General features: G+C 47.7%; 1 protein-coding gene across 1 annotated transcript; it reads right to left on the bottom strand.

Moving 5' to 3' along the window:
• Positions 1-14,000: 14,000 nt before the first annotated feature.
• On the bottom strand, positions 14,001-14,510 carry LOC147860957 (uncharacterized). The gene has a single exon (XM_087323897.1). The coding sequence runs from the start codon at positions 14,508-14,510 to the stop codon at positions 14,001-14,003; it is 510 nt and encodes a 169-aa protein (XP_087180023.1).
• Between the last annotated feature and the right edge of the window lie 1,160 nt (positions 14,511-15,670).

Raw genomic sequence — 15,670 nt, forward strand, 5'->3', positions numbered from 1 at the left:
GGAAGAAGGTGTACCGATTCTTCCTACGGGACGGGTGCATATGGAGGCACCCAAAGAAAAGAAACGACATCTCGCTCCGAGTAGTCGCAAAGAAAGAAGAATAGGAGGAATTAGTGGCGGCATTTCACGAGAGTCCTTGGGCTGGGCACCGCGGAACGTGGGCCACATTCGAGAAGTTGAAGGAGAAGTACTAGTGGCCGGGGCTATATCGGGACGTGCATCGGTTCGTAATGACTTGCGAAAGCTATCAGATGCACTCCGTAGTCCGACATCGGGACGAGCTACACCCGACCTACCTGCCTATGGTCCATTTCAAGTGGATGGTAGACTTGGTGACGATGCCGATGGGAGTAGGATAGATGCGATACCTGGTGCTTGCGCGGGAAGACTTAACGAACCAGGTGGAAGGTCGTGCACTACAGAACAAGACAACTGCGGCGGTATGCCGGTTCCTGATCGAAGAGGTATTGTGTCGGTACGGGTGCATTGGGAGGATCGTGGCGGACCGGGGAGAGTTGGATGCGCACGAAGCTGAGTTGTTCGACCGGCTAGAGGTCAAACTTTCCCTCATTATGGTGTACAATCCGGAGGCGAATGGGAAGGTAGAACGCGCGCACGGGCCGATCGTAAAGGCATTCGTGCGTGCATGCAGAGGGCAGGTCGGGAATTGGCCGCGGCTCCTTCCTTACGCACTATGGGCGGACTGAACTACGCACAGTTCGGTGACAGGGTTTATGCCGGCAGAGCTGATGTATGGACAGAAGCCGATCATGATGGTGGAACGGACGGTTTCTTCGTGGGCGGTGGTAGATTGGAAGGACGAGATGAGCCGAGAGGAGTTGCTGGCGGCGCGGACTCGGCAACTCGAGCGGAGGCCGGAGGACATGAAACAGGCGAAGGAAAAGCAGCGGGCGGCAAGGGAGCAGAACAAGACCCGATTCAACCGGACGCACCGGTTGCGCCCAAAGAAGGTCGAGGAAGGCGACTGGGTCTTGGTATACGACAACAACCTCGACAATCAGCACAAGGCAGTGCGAAAGTTCGTTAGGAGATGGTTCGGGCCCTACACAGTGATGAGCGCGAACAACAACGGCACGTACCACCTCGCGGAACTCGACAGGACACGGTTAGCGGTACCGGTGGCCGGGAAGCGGATCAAAGCGTTCAAGAAGTGGTTCGAAGACGAGCCGGAGCCGGCAAGCGAGAGCGACGACAATGATTGGTTCGGGCCCGGCGAAGAATCGGAGACTGATGAGTGAAGCCGGTTTTCTTCGGCATCTACCCGTCTCTGGCGCATGCCGATGGATGCGCGGTTTGGTGGGGGTGGCTATCACGAAGAAAACTGGCCATAGGCAGAATCGGAGAAAAAAACGCATGAACTAGGTCTTACATGGGTGGACGTGAGAATTGATATTTTGTACATAATTCATAATTAGGTCGGCTGATGTAAATACTAGGTAGTACATATTTATTAGAGGATTGGTGCGTATCTCTGTCAAAAGGGACAGGGAATAAAGTGATTAGACTAGGGAAGAACGGTCTCTCCTTTGCGAACTATTTAAGGAGGGAGAAAAGGGATCACGCATTGGTGAGGACGAAGTGCTGCTGCAGAACCGAGTGCCGAGCTCTCTCTCGTCCGATCATCATTTGCTGTGGGTGTCGGGAGTTCGCTGGCTCTGCTTCGTGGATAGCCCGTGTGCTTCCAGCAGAGGCTCTCCTCCCCTTTTTTTTGTTTCTTCGAATCGAGTTTCGCGTCGTCTGTGTGCGTGAGTAGGACCTCATGTCACGTCCATTACCGGTTTGCTGGTTGTAACTGTTCGAGTTGTAAGCTACGGATTATAGTAATCAGATTCCTATTTCTTGCTCTTGTTTTCCTTCTGTATATCTGCAACTCTCTCTCTCTCTCACTCTCTCCTTGGTCCAAGACCCCCATGGTCCGGCCTCTTCCTACATGCGAACGCGAAACTTTGCGACATCGTGTTCTTGGCCTAGAAGTCTGTGCATGCCTTAAGTCATTTTAATAGTGTCGCTATCTTCTCTTTTTTCTTTTTTTCTTTTTTCATAACGGTTACATAGAATATTCTTTTTACACTACTCCGAGGATTTCCCGGCTTTGTCTTGCCCGACGGAGAACGGGTTAGGTGGCATAGGTCCCAGATAAGGTTTAAGGTGAAACCCATTCAGTTTTTGTTGTAACACTTCCCCGCCCAACGTGCCAAGTTGAAACATATCCTGTTCCGCGCCCACTATCCAGTACGGGCCTGTCCAGCAGAATCTTAATTTTCCTGGCATATGCCCCATGCGTGTTTGGAAAACTAATACTGCTTTCCCAACCGTAAAATCTTTTTCCCGCGCATCCTGGGGTTAGTCCACAAATGCTTTGCGTCGCTGCTGTTCCTGCTCCAATATGGCCATACTGCGCAACCATGTTTCGCCTAGCTCTAGCAGTTGTTGTAGCCGTATTTGCTCAGATTTGCCCTCTAGTAGCCGGGCTCGTACTTGAATCCGCAGACTGGGTACCTGGAATTCGACTGGCATCACGACCTCCAGCCCAAATGCTAGCTTGAAAGGCGTTGCTTGTATGCGAGTCTTATAGCTGGTACGGTATGCCCATAACACACTATGCAATTTGGTATCCCAATCCATTCTGTTCTCATTGACTATCTTTTTTATGATAATTTGTAAGGTTTTGTTCGTGGATTCTGCCAAGCCATTTGCCTGTGGGTAATATGACGTACTTTATTTGTGAACCAAAGTGTAATGTTGGGTTAGTTCGCTGATGACCGTATTCAGAAAGTGACTCCCTTGGTCACTAATGAGCCGAAATGACACCAGATGTGTTCGTAAAGGAATTTTGCCATGACTCTCGCGGTATTCTCGTGTAGTGGTTTTGCTTCTACCCACTTGGTACAGTAATACGTGGCCACCAAGATATACTTATTGCCTATTCGAGCGGTTGTCGGGGTGAAGGGTCCCACAAAATCTAGCCCCTAGTTTCGGAAAGGATCCATTAGCAACACTGGTTGGTGTGGCATTCTCCCAACTTCCGTGGCATGGCCCAGCCATTGACATAAATCACACTGTCTACAATATTCATACGCATCCTTTTGCGTAGTCGGCCACCAAAGTCCCGCTTGCTAAATTTTCTAGGCCGTAACATCGCCCGCGTAATGTCCTCCCGCTGTTCCATAGTGGGCTTCGCGTAGAACCCACGTCCTTCTCATCTTGCCGTATTCCGTGCCTCCCGATGTTGTCACTCTCTTTGTGGTATAGGATGTCTTCTACTAAATAGAAGTTTCGACTTCGTATATATTCCCCCAAAATTGCATAAAGGCCGGTATAGATTCCCCAAAAATCTTTGTGATTGTCCGTTGAAATGTAGCCGACGCTATCTTTAGCCCGAACATCATGACGATTGCGATATAGACGCCCCAGTCTGTCACGAACGTCGTCTTCTCTTGGTCGTCGTGGTGCATGCCTACTTGATTGTATCCACTAAAGCCATCTAAACAGTTGTACCTGTCATGCCCTGCGACGACGTCCAATACGCTGTCAGGGAACGGTAAAGGAAATGCATCGGTAATGGTTATGGCATTCAATTTCCGGTAGTCCACGCATACACGTATTTTGCCATTTTTCTTTGGGACAACTACTATTGAGCTTATCCATGTAGCTTGTTTGACTGGTCGAATGAATCCGGCCTTGAGGAATTTGTCAATTTCTTCTTTTACGCGAGCCGCGTAATTCGGATTCATGCGGTATCAACGCTACTGGACTGGTTTCGCATCGGTCACTAAATTGATCTTATGTTGATGGAAATTCCGATCCAACCCCTTCATGTCCTCATGGGACTAGGTGAACACATCTTCATACTTCCTGAGTAGTGCTATTATCGCGTCTCTCTGATCTGGCAGTAATTCTTTTGCGATGGAGAGGAATCGGGGTTCTGACGTCGTACCCACGTTTACTTCTTCTAGGGCTGAGGCCATGACTCGTCGTGAAATTTCCATTTCCCTGTCAAACACTACCCGTGCTCTGCTTAGTTCTAATATTGACTCCGGGTCTGGTTCGTAAGCCTCGTCGTGGAGCGCAGCGGGCGTGGCGTATTCCGTCACGGCTTCTATGACGTTGATTTTGAATAGCGGAATGATCTGGGGGTGCTCGTCTAAGTATACTTCTAATTCTGTATCATCCAAGCCAAGCAGCATATTTATATCTTCCGCATATAACGGTGTGATGCCCTTGGGTTGTGCTGCAAATTCCTCTGTTGGTACGTGAACCTCGGTGCGTCCGTGTCGAAAGCTGATGCACTTATGTTGCCAGCTCTGTTTGATATTCGTTGAACGAAGCCACGGTCTACCAAGCAGCATAGGATACGCTCTTGGGGCGTCGAGGGCGAGGACCACCACTGAGATGTCGAAGCAATGTCCTCCAATGATAATGCTTAACTTGCATATTAAGCCTAAAGGCCTTACGGAGTGGGTATCCGCCATGTGAAGCCAAAATGGCCAAGCTTCCCATTCTGAAATTCCCAATTGTTCGCATGTGTTGGCGCTAATTACATTGACGCCAGGGCCGTCATCGATTACGCATCCTGTGATTTCCTCACTATGTAATATCAACTTAATAGCCGGATTGTGGTGATCCACCATTGATGGTCCGGGTTGATGTCTGTAAAATTGGCGAAGACGCCTACCCTAGGTTTGCCCGTTATGCGATTCTCCACGGCCTGGCGGAACCGTGGGACTAGTTGCAGTAGCTTCTACATGGTCAATGTTATCTCGCAGCTTGCAGTGCTTGCCATAAGGAATCTAGAGATATAACATCTTCCTCCGAAGGCTCCACATTGTTCGCAGATTCCTTCCGCATGCGTTCTGTATTTGCCACGTTCGCTTTTTCTACCCATGCTTGGGCCGTCTGACGTAGCTCATCTTGCGCGGCCCAATCAACATTTTTTGTTTGCTATCGTGTTGTGACTTGCTGGACTTCCGCCATAATCGTATTGACGGTGGGCCCCTTGCCTTTGCGTAGTGGACATTGTATGGCATAATGTCCTAGCTATTGGCAAACAAAGCAATGGACGCTAGATTCGCCTTTCTCGGCAACTGGTGGTGCGTTCCAATCCCTAGGTGTGACTTGCTCCTCCAGGTCCTGATTCATTCTTGTTGAGCGGCAAGCTCAACCGGATCCAGATCGGCATCCAGAAGGGTGAGCCGGTGAGCAAGTGAGCCGGTTAGCTGGATCAAGCAGTAACCGGAAGCCAAGTAGCAGCTAGTCTATTAGGGAGTTAATATGTCGTAGTTAGTGTCAGACGTCCGTGGGAGCATTGAAGTACACTGTACTTCTATCAGTTCGGATGGACTTGTATAAAAGTGTTGATTGAACACATACGGTGTACAGACTGAGTAGTATTTTTTGAATTGAGTTTCTGTGTGCTCTCTTCTCTCGTTGTCTCTGTCTCTCCCGCGTACTGTTAAGCTCTCCATTAAACCTATTTTCTACTTTCTGTTTTCTATTGCTTCCGCACGCTATTTGTTTTTACATGGTATCAGAGCGCGAGGGTTGAGAACCTCTACAGCTGACATTCGCTTTCACAAGAAGAAAACCTAACCTTTGTAAAGAACAAAAATAAAAAACAAATGGATAGAGGAATGGCTAGCTCGCTCCCGGTGGAGAAGCTCAACAGATCCAACTACACATCTTGGTCATACAAGATGCACCAGTACCTGCTTGGGCATGGTTACTGGAGCTATGTCGATGGAGCTAATGACACAACACCTGATGCGGCACACAAGGACTTCCCGGTGTGGGAAGAATCGGCAAGCAGAATGATGTATTGCTTTGTGTCCAGTGTCGGAGACCAGCTGCTGAGCCACCTCCGAGATGCCAAGACGCCAAAAGAGGCCGCAAGCATTACAGCTCAGAAGCTGCAACTCCGACAGGAGTTTAGCAATGTCCGGCAAAAGGACATCATCTCCTGCCAAGACTAACGTTCTGTGCCGGCCCCCATACATCGGAATGTATCAAGTCGAGCTTCTTCCGGCTCCGGTTACACTCATTGGGGAAAGGAAGTCGGTGTTGCTTCCCTAGCTGGCAGGCTTCACAAATTTGTGCCTTCTGGCTACTAAATTTGGGCAATCCGAACACCACATGTCTCGATTGCAGGTCCTGAAGCCATTGATAGTTGATGTGGCCTATCCGCTTGTGCCATAAGTTGATATCCGACTCGACTTTTTGTCCTTTCGTGAACATTGCAGTGCCACCATCACTAGAGTCGAGGATAAACATCCTCCCGTCTTTGCGCCCTTGCGCAATAACTCGGCCTTCTTCCTCGATGAAGCTCCCGAGACGCGTGAACCGGACTTGCATCCCCTTTCTTTTATTGTTTTTTTGAATGTTTGGAACATAGTTTTAATTTCTCTTGATGTAATTTCATCATGAACAATGTAATTTTTTTGATCGGGATTTTGACCTCTATAGAAAGCGCACTTAATAGAATGGTGCACTTAAGTGGGCACACACTTAACCGAATGGTTACTGTAAATCCAAGGTCTTAGATACCAATATATGTACGTGTTCAATTGCGTTTGAAAAAATCATATTCAAACCACTTCCTCAACCATATCATGATGGGACACTTATCATTGTATCTTCAACAAAACATCATGACAAACACACATAATATAAGATGGATCGTTTATTTCAAGTCTTTTGTTTCTTATGTTTCTAGATAGTGAGACAATCTATGGCTTTATATCTAACCCAAATTATGCGCAATTGTTTCAAAGTTGTACATAGGTAGCTCATGACACATTATGTCTAAATAATAAAATAGTGGTGGAAAGATAATTTTAAAGTGGTAATCAAATTTTTCAATAGAAGTGGTTGCAAAAGAAGTATTGCATTATTTAAGGTCTCCATTTATTTACTCCACAAGAATAAAGTCGACTATCATCTATTTGTAATTGCTCATTCATGTATAATTATGTGTATGCAATTTCAACCCTTTGCAAGACATGTTAGCGGCTGATTACACGGCCTGAATCAAAGAGATCTGTGACTCACTTGCCTCTATCAATGTCACAGTAGAGGAAGACGAGATGGTACAGGTCTGTCTTGGGGGCCTGGCATCTAAGTTCTGAGCTTTCCGGACAGCAATATGAACGAGGGAGAATACACCGTCATTTTTCGACTTACAATCAATGCTCCTTGTAGAGGAGAACCACGCCGGTGCATCAACAAGTGCACCCACCGACAACCGGATGCTGTACACGGAGGCGGATCGGCCCCATGGGTGTGGTGGACGAGGCGGGTCAACACACAATGGAGCTGGCCGGCAAGGGCAAGACCGATGACACAGAGACCGTGCTAACAGCCGTTCCGAGACCTCCACAACCAGGGGGAGTCAAGGTGGCGTTGGAGGCCGGCAAGACAAATCTGCCACGGAATGTTGGTACTGTAGCAAAAAGGGTCATAGAGAAAGCGAGTGCTGGAAGAAGCACGCTGATTCGGACAGATCTGGATCCCGCAAAACCGGTCGGGAGAACCGGCAAAACTCGCACTACGCCCAAGGATCGAAAGGATCCAGAACCGGGAAGACCGGTAAGGGGCCAGCCTTGGTGATGAAGCACTAGGAAAATTCGATGAAGAAGACCACTTCCAAATCGGCGAAAGTGTGGCATGTTGATTCCGGTGTATCAAATCACATGACGAACCACAAAGAGTGGTTCTCCTTCCTGGAGAAACCAGAACAACCGGGAGTTGTCGAAACTGGAGACGACACTCCTCACCCAATCGTGCATATCGGTGAAGTCCCTTTGAGCCACGTCGCCCAGAGGGGGAAGCTGATGAACGTATTAGACATTTCGACTATCACAAAGAACTTGGTGTCGGTCGGACAGATCGTCGACCAGGGAATGCAAGTGCAGTTTACGCACCTCGGGTGCTTCATCAAGGAGGAGGGCTAGATTATTGCGCAAGGGCGCAGAGACGGGAGGATGTTCATCCTCAACACCAATGACGCCGGCACCGCTTTGTTCGCCAAAGGACAGAAGATTGAATCGTACATCGATATCTAGCACAAGCGGATCGGCCACGTCAATTACCAGAGGCTTCAAGACCTGCAAACAAAACAAATTGTTTTCGGTTTGCCGAAGTTCAGTGGCTGGAAGGCCCAAGTATGTGAAGCCTGCCAACTCTGGAAGCAACACTGGCTTCCATTCCCCACCGAATGAAACCGCAGCTGTAACAAGGTCGACCTTATTCATTCGGATGTATGGGAACTGGCACAGAACGTGAGTCTTGGCGGGAGTCGATACTTCGTCTCCTTCATCGACAACTATAGCTGGCACACATGGATCTACCTCATTGAGCGGAAGAGAGAAGTCTTCGACTATTTCTGGAACCTCCAAAGCATGGTGGAACGGGAATCAGAGAGGAAGATCAAGTGCTTGCAGTCAGATGGCAGAAAAGAATATTTTTCCGGCCAATTCAACAGTTATCTACAACAAACAGGAATTCGGAGAGAGTTCAGCTCCAGATACACACTGGAGCAAAACGGTGTGGCCGAAAGGAAGAACTGGTTGCTTGTCAATGCGTCAAGGGCAATGCTGGAAGAGAAGAGCATGCCCCATTTCTACTAGGCGGAGGCGGTCTGGACGACCGTCAACATCCAAAACCGGATTGGTGACAAGGTGTCCGCGCATGAGTTGTATTTCAGGCGCAAGCTGAATTTGACACACCTTTGGATTTTTGGCAACATAGCATATGTGTATGTGCCAGATGAGAAGCGGAGGAAGCTGGATGCCAAATCAGAGAAGTGCATCCTCGTTGGCTACTCACATGAGCAAAAGGGGTATAAGTGTTATAACCCCCGGATGAAGCAGGTCCGAGTTAGCCGTGATGTTGAGTTTGATGAGACGGCATCATGGTATGCCTTACCAGCTCCGACTTCCGACCCCGACATGATATTGGAGGATGAGGCTAGTGAGCCTGAACCGGTCCAGATAGAAGATGATGAATCCGGGACTCAAGAAGAGAGTCCGGAATCCTTTCAGTTGAGTGGGCCAAATGAGAGACTAGGTCAATCCAACCAGTCAAAAGAGGAACTGGCGAGTAGTGAAGACTCTGTTGTGCTCTCCCCGTGCAAGGAACCGAGGAGACGGTTCACGCACAAAGAGAAGGGGAAGAAGAAGATGCCGGATTATGAAACCGGTAATGATGAGTCGGATTAGAGCGGATCCGACTCCAGGAAAGAAAATGAAGGCTCTTCGGCATCGAAGACCGAACCGGCCAAGAAGGGCATCAAACCGGGTAATGGTGGGTTACGCCAGTCAACCCGCCAGAAGGAACCTGTTAAGCGGTATGGGTACAATGAGTACATGACGCATCACTATGCGTACATGACCCAGGTGGCGGAAGTGCGTGAGCCGGTGAGCTACGCAGAAGCGTCAAGGGATGAAAATTGGTGTGCCGTTATGGAGGAAGAGATGCGGGCACTTGATGCCAACCATACATGGGACCTGGTTGACCCTCCTCGTCACAGTAAACCGATCGGATGCAAGTGGGTGTACAAGGTAAAGTACAACGCCGACGGTTCAGTTAACTAGTACAAGGCCCGGTTAGTGACAAAGGGATAGGCACAGACCCACGGAATCGACTACGACGAGACCTTTGCTCCGGTAGCAAAGATGACGACAGTTCGTGTGGTGCTGGCAGTTGCTGCGGCAAGGGAGTGGCATCTTCACCAGATGGATGTGAAGAATGCATTTCTTCAAGGCAATCTAGAAGAAGAGGTCTTTATGACCCAACCTCCATGTTTTCAGTCGGAGATGAACAAGTCGGCTGTATGCCGGCTAAAGAAGTCACTTTATGGCCTGAAGCAAGCCCCCTGAGCTTGGAATGCAAAGATTACGCACCGGTTGCGTAAGTTGGGGTTTGCGGCCTCCAAGTCTGACTCTTCGTTATTCATCTGGCAAGGTCCGGACGGTCCGATTTGCATCTTGTTGTATGTTGATGATGTAGTCATCATCGGACCCGGACTCGATGAAATCAGCCGAGTCAAGTCCCAACTGTTGGACGCATTTGAGATGAAGGACCTGGGAGACCTTCACTATTTCCTTGGGATCGAGGTGATACGAACCCCCGACGGCATATTGTGACACTATGTGTTGAATATATTGTACAAGTTTAGCATGACGGAATGCCGCCCTATTTCTACACCCTTAGACCGGAAACAGAAGCTCTGTCCCAACTCCGGACCGCCCTTGCAATGAGAAACGGTTCCGACAAATTGTCGGAAGCCTTATATATTTGACCATCACCCGACTTGACATCAGCTATCTGGTCGGTGTGATTAGTCAATTCATGTAGAAGTCGACCGTTGAGCATCTTCAATGTGCACACCGAATACTGCGGTATGTGAGCGGCACGAAGGACCGGGGACTGTTATACCGGCGAGGTATGACCAAAGAGCTAGTCGGCTACACGGATGCCGACTGGGCCGATGATGCATCAAATCGTTGTTCCACTTCCGGCTATATGTTTTCCCTTGGTAGCGCAGCTGTTGCGTGGAGCAGCAAAAAGCAGCCAACAGTGGCTCTGTTGAGCATTGAGGCCAAATACCGGGGCGCTATCGTTGCCACCTGTGAAGCCATTTGGCTTCAGCGACTGCTGCAAGACCTGTGGATCGAGGTGCCGACCCCGATCCTGATCTACTCCGACAACATAAGCAGCATGCAGCTCGCCAAGAACCCCGTATTCCATGCTCGCACAAAGCACATCGAAGTGCACTACCACTTCGTGCGTGACCGTGTCCTGAGCGGTGAAGTCGAACTTCAGTATGTTCATACGGATCGACAAGTTGCCGACATCTTCACCAAACCGCTCGGATCGGACAAGTTGCAGCACTTCACCGAAATGCTTGGTGTTCAGCATCTCGACGTGCCACACTTGAGGGGAGAATGGGCAAAGACACCACTGGAACGGGCAAAGGCAAAGAGACTGTTGATTGCGTCGGTGGGGGAAGAACCAACAAGGGGAGAGAAAGCAAGAAGAAAGGAGCCGAGTTGACAAAGGAAGTTGACACATCCGAACAAGTTAGAACAAGCGGCAACGGAGGTAGAGTCAAGAAGGACAGAGTCGATCGGAAGAAGAAGGCCCAGACCCGGAGATGATCCGATGTGGTGAAGGGCCTGGAACCAGAAGACGAATCGGGAGCAACCGATTCGGACAAGAGCTGGAATGAATTGGAGACAGCCGATTCCGTTCTACAGAAGGATTCGGAAGAACCAGATCAATTCAAGGCCAAGAGGACAAGAAGGTAGCAAAAGTCGACACCAACACGAAGGGATTGGCGAATCGGCAAAATCCAAAGTCACAACAACGAGGGACCTGAATTGGGCATGTTGAGCAGACAGGCCGACCAAGGAAGTCGAGGTGCACAAGAATAAAAGGGTCGCGGCAAACGGGACCGGACCGAACAAGGAGCTCGAGTGAGGCGGAGTGACACCAGAAGGAGCCAGGTGGAAGGACCGGCTGCCATAGAGACTGACAGTACGATCCGACCTCAAATTGAGCTTGAGGGGGAGTGTTGAGCGGCAAGCTCAACCGGACCCGGATCGGCATCCAGAAGGGTGAGCCGGTGAGCTGGTTAGCTAGATCAAGCAGTAATCGGAAGCCAAGTAGCAGCTAGTCTACTAGGGAGTTAATATCTCGTAGTTAGTGTCAGACGCTCGTGTGAGCATTAAAGTACACCGTACTTCTGTCAGTCCGGATGGACTTGTATAAAAGTGTTCACTAAACACATACGATGTACAAACTGAGTAGTATTTTTTGAATTGAGTTTCTGTGTGCTCTCTCTCTGTCTCTGTCTCTCCCGCATACTGTTAAGCTCTCCATTAAACTTGTTTTTTGCTTTCTGTTTTCTATTGCTTCCGCACGCTATTTGTTTCTACAATTCTTTTGAGCGTATGCGGTGGTTATTGTTGGTCCCGGCGTGGTTCTTGGTGCCAGTCATCGCCCGAACTTTCATCGTACCACTGTTGGTCGCAATACTGACGATGTTTCCCGCGAGGCCCATTGAAGCCGCCCCGTTTGTTCGTCAGGTGGTAATTCTCGTAGCATCGGCCCCCTTTATTATATCTATGGTTGCCTCAATAGTCTTCATCCTCCGGCTCTTCTTCTTTGGAATCATTGTTATTCCGGCGATTCCGGTAGTACCGGTCATCGCGTGGGTTCCGATCCGTATACCGGGGTTGTTCTTCTTGGCACCTTTGCTCATTACGGCGAAGGGGGCATTGTGTTTCCATGCTTCATACTTTGGGTGTGGATCTGTTCAACATATTGTACTCACACTGCTCGACCGTGTGAGCTTTCGAGTGATAGACTGGGAAGTGGATTCGCAAATTGCATTCCACTGCGGAATGCCCAGAATTGAAGCAAATCGTGCACTGTATTGCATGGCGAAAATGTCATTCATCGTCCTAAGGTAACGCTTGCCGTAATGAGGACATGGAAAACCTTTCCTCTTCTTGGTCCAGCTTGAGTTGTAGTGCTCGTTCTATGACCATATCATCCGTTTCTCCTTTCACGCTATTGTTGTTGAGCGTCGTCCGTATCGGTCGTCGTAAAGCTGCTAGAAATGTCTCCTGAGCCTTGTCCTCCATCGGGCCCCGTTCTAATTTCCGCCGTAGATTTTGTAAGCGTAAATTGAAATCCGCTACAGTCTCGGCCGGCAACTGTTTAATTGTATAAAACTACCCGAGGATCTTGCGTTGTAGCACCCTCCTATGAAAGAAACGCAGAAAAGCCGAATGCAGCTGGTCGAAGGTCGTCTTTACTGGACCACACACATCACTATGAACAACTTGTAATTTTCTTGTAGTGTGTGTATGACGATCTGTTGGAAAAGAAGCACGATGCATTTTTCCAAGAATGCAACCTTCACATGCATGTTTTTCAATGGACTCAAGTGTAGGCAACCCAATAACCATATTCTTCTTTTGTAAGTGAAGCAAACTATTGAAGTTCAAGTGACCAAAACGAGCATGCCAAAGCTCCATTTCAGCCATGGAAGAAGTATGGACAGCCAAGGCATTTAGAGAGGCCCTCTTGTATGTATCCAAATGGTACAAGCCATTGCATAATGTACCGGACATCACGATAACATCGCCATTGCTATAATCATGAACCATGCACTTATCATCAACAAAATATACATGAAGTCCGGCTTTGGCAATCAAAGGAACCGAAATTAAGTTCTTCTTGATACAGGGCACATACAATACATTCTTTAAGATGACAACACCTCCATTTGCAACCAAAAGTTCAATTTCTCCTACTCCAATGATAGGATAAGAGGAATTGTTTGCACACACCACATGTCCACCTTTGGGTGCATCTTTCAAGGATGCAAAGAAACTTTTGCATGAAGTAATGTGCTTTGAAGCACCACTATCAAAGAACCAATCCGAATCAATCTCACTTACAACCATACATTTAGAGTGAAATGATGCATCATAATGATATGTAACAACACATGCCCAATAACCTTGGGCCATGTTGGCCTCATCACTCTTTGCACTTGAAACATTTTCAGAAATGGTCATGCCGGATTCCTTCTTCTTCTCATTGCGCTTAACAAGCTTTCTACACTCTTCAATCGTATGGCCAACCTTTCGACAATATTTGTATCTCTTCTTCTTTTGCAAATCACCATCATTAGAGGAATAAGTGAAAGAGGGAGGTTGAGGCTTTGGTTTTGAAGAACCAAAAGCTGAACCATGCTTGCTTTTTCCTTTTTGTGAGATAGCAAGTGCTTGTGTTCCCTCTATCAAACCACTTCTATTCACTCTAGATTGTTCTTCTTGCAAAAGAAGAGACACAACCTCATCAAATGCATACATATCGGTATTCCCATTTGCAACCAAACAAATAGTAGTAGCAAAGTTTTGAAAAGATTCGGGTAATCCTTTCAACAACGTAGAGACAAGTGATGTATTCTAAATGATTTCATCAATGTTTGCCAATTGCTCTTTCAAATCTTTGATGCGTGTCACATACACATCTACCAACTCATTTTCAGCCATATATACATCCTCAAGTTGCTTTCTCAAATATGCAACACGTCCTTCGTTATGCACGGCATACAACGAAGCAAAATTGTCCCATGCTTGTTTGGACGTAGAGCATGACCGAATATGTGGAACTATATGACGCTTCACAGAAAGTGCAATCAATGCATGAGCTTGAGCATCTTTTCCATCCCATCTAAGTTGCTCTTGTGTGGGTGTCATAGATGAAGTCACTGTGCTCGAAGATGAACCTGTATTTGTGACAGTAGACTGTGAAGTAGTAGGATCGGCGGGGCGCCGATCTACATCTACCACTATGTTCCATAGTAGTTTGGCAACAAGAACATATTTCATCATGTAGGACCACATTGGATAGTTAGTCCCATCAAGCTTATCTTCAGCTTGAAGCATACCAAACAAGTCAGCATTGTTTACCATTTTACCAAAGAACAAGAAAGTGGCAAAATCTGAAATGACTGCTGAAAATGTAGCTCACAAACTATCACGCGGATGACGATTTTCACTACACAAACGGCTTTGAAATGGGGGTAAAACAGTAGTGTACCTGCTGAAAATAAGCTCCAACTGATGAAATACACTTCTCCATATTCGGAAGTTGATTTGCACAGTAAAAAGTGCGTGCGCGCCACGATACCGCGACGTGGACAACCGAAGATGGAGAGGATGAAGAACTTGGCTCTAATACCATTGTTGGGTATGTGAGGAAGAGTGAGAAACACACAAGAGGCACACACAAGAAGCTCAAACAAAGAAGCACTCACACAAGGAAGACAATGGCTGGAATAGCTCTCTCTATTGATGAATGATACAAAAACTAATAGGAGCTGAAATATATATCCCTAAGTACTAAGTACCACCACATATGAGTGATTCATGTATGTGGTAACATGGGGAAAAAACCTCTAGCCAGCACTAGAGTAAAAAGTGCCCATGTATAGGGAAAAATGGTTCACATCAAAGCTACTCGAGGAACACGTAAGTGTAATAGCTTCAACAACGATGGGTGCTTCATTGAAAAAGGCGATCAAATTGTAGCTCACGGTAGACAAGAAGGCTGTATGTTTATCCTCGAGTCGAGCGAAGTAAAGTCGAATATGTATGCTAAGGGCCTGAAAGTCGAAACCGACTTAAAATTGTGGCACAAGAGAATCGACCACATCAATCTCCAGAAGCTTTTGAACATGCAAACAAAAGGAGTCATGATCGGACTCCCGAACTTTACGGCAAAGGAGATCACGGGCGTGTGCGAAGCATGCCAATTCAGAAAGCAACGCCATCATCCATTCCCAAAAGAGCAGAATGTAAGCAAAGGGATACTAGATGTCATACATTCAGATGTGTGGGGACCAAACAACTACTTTCGGCGGATGCCATTATTATGTCACATTCATCGACGACTTCTCCAGGAACACCTGGATCTACCCGATCAGACAGAAGAGTGAAGTGTTCAGACACTTCCGAAAGCTCAAATCCGAATTAGAAAAAGCTACGGGCCGGCATGTACACTGCCTTCAATCAGATGGAGGCAAAGAATATTTTTCGGATGAGTTCTCAGTGTATCTCCGCAAGGAAGGAAT

This window comes from Azolla caroliniana, unplaced genomic scaffold (genome assembly GCF_043228905.1).
Source record: "Azolla caroliniana isolate FFs.n. ecotype wild unplaced genomic scaffold, voAzoCaro1.0.p SCAF_8, whole genome shotgun sequence".
Taxonomy (NCBI): Eukaryota; Viridiplantae; Streptophyta; class Polypodiopsida; order Salviniales; family Salviniaceae; genus Azolla; species Azolla caroliniana.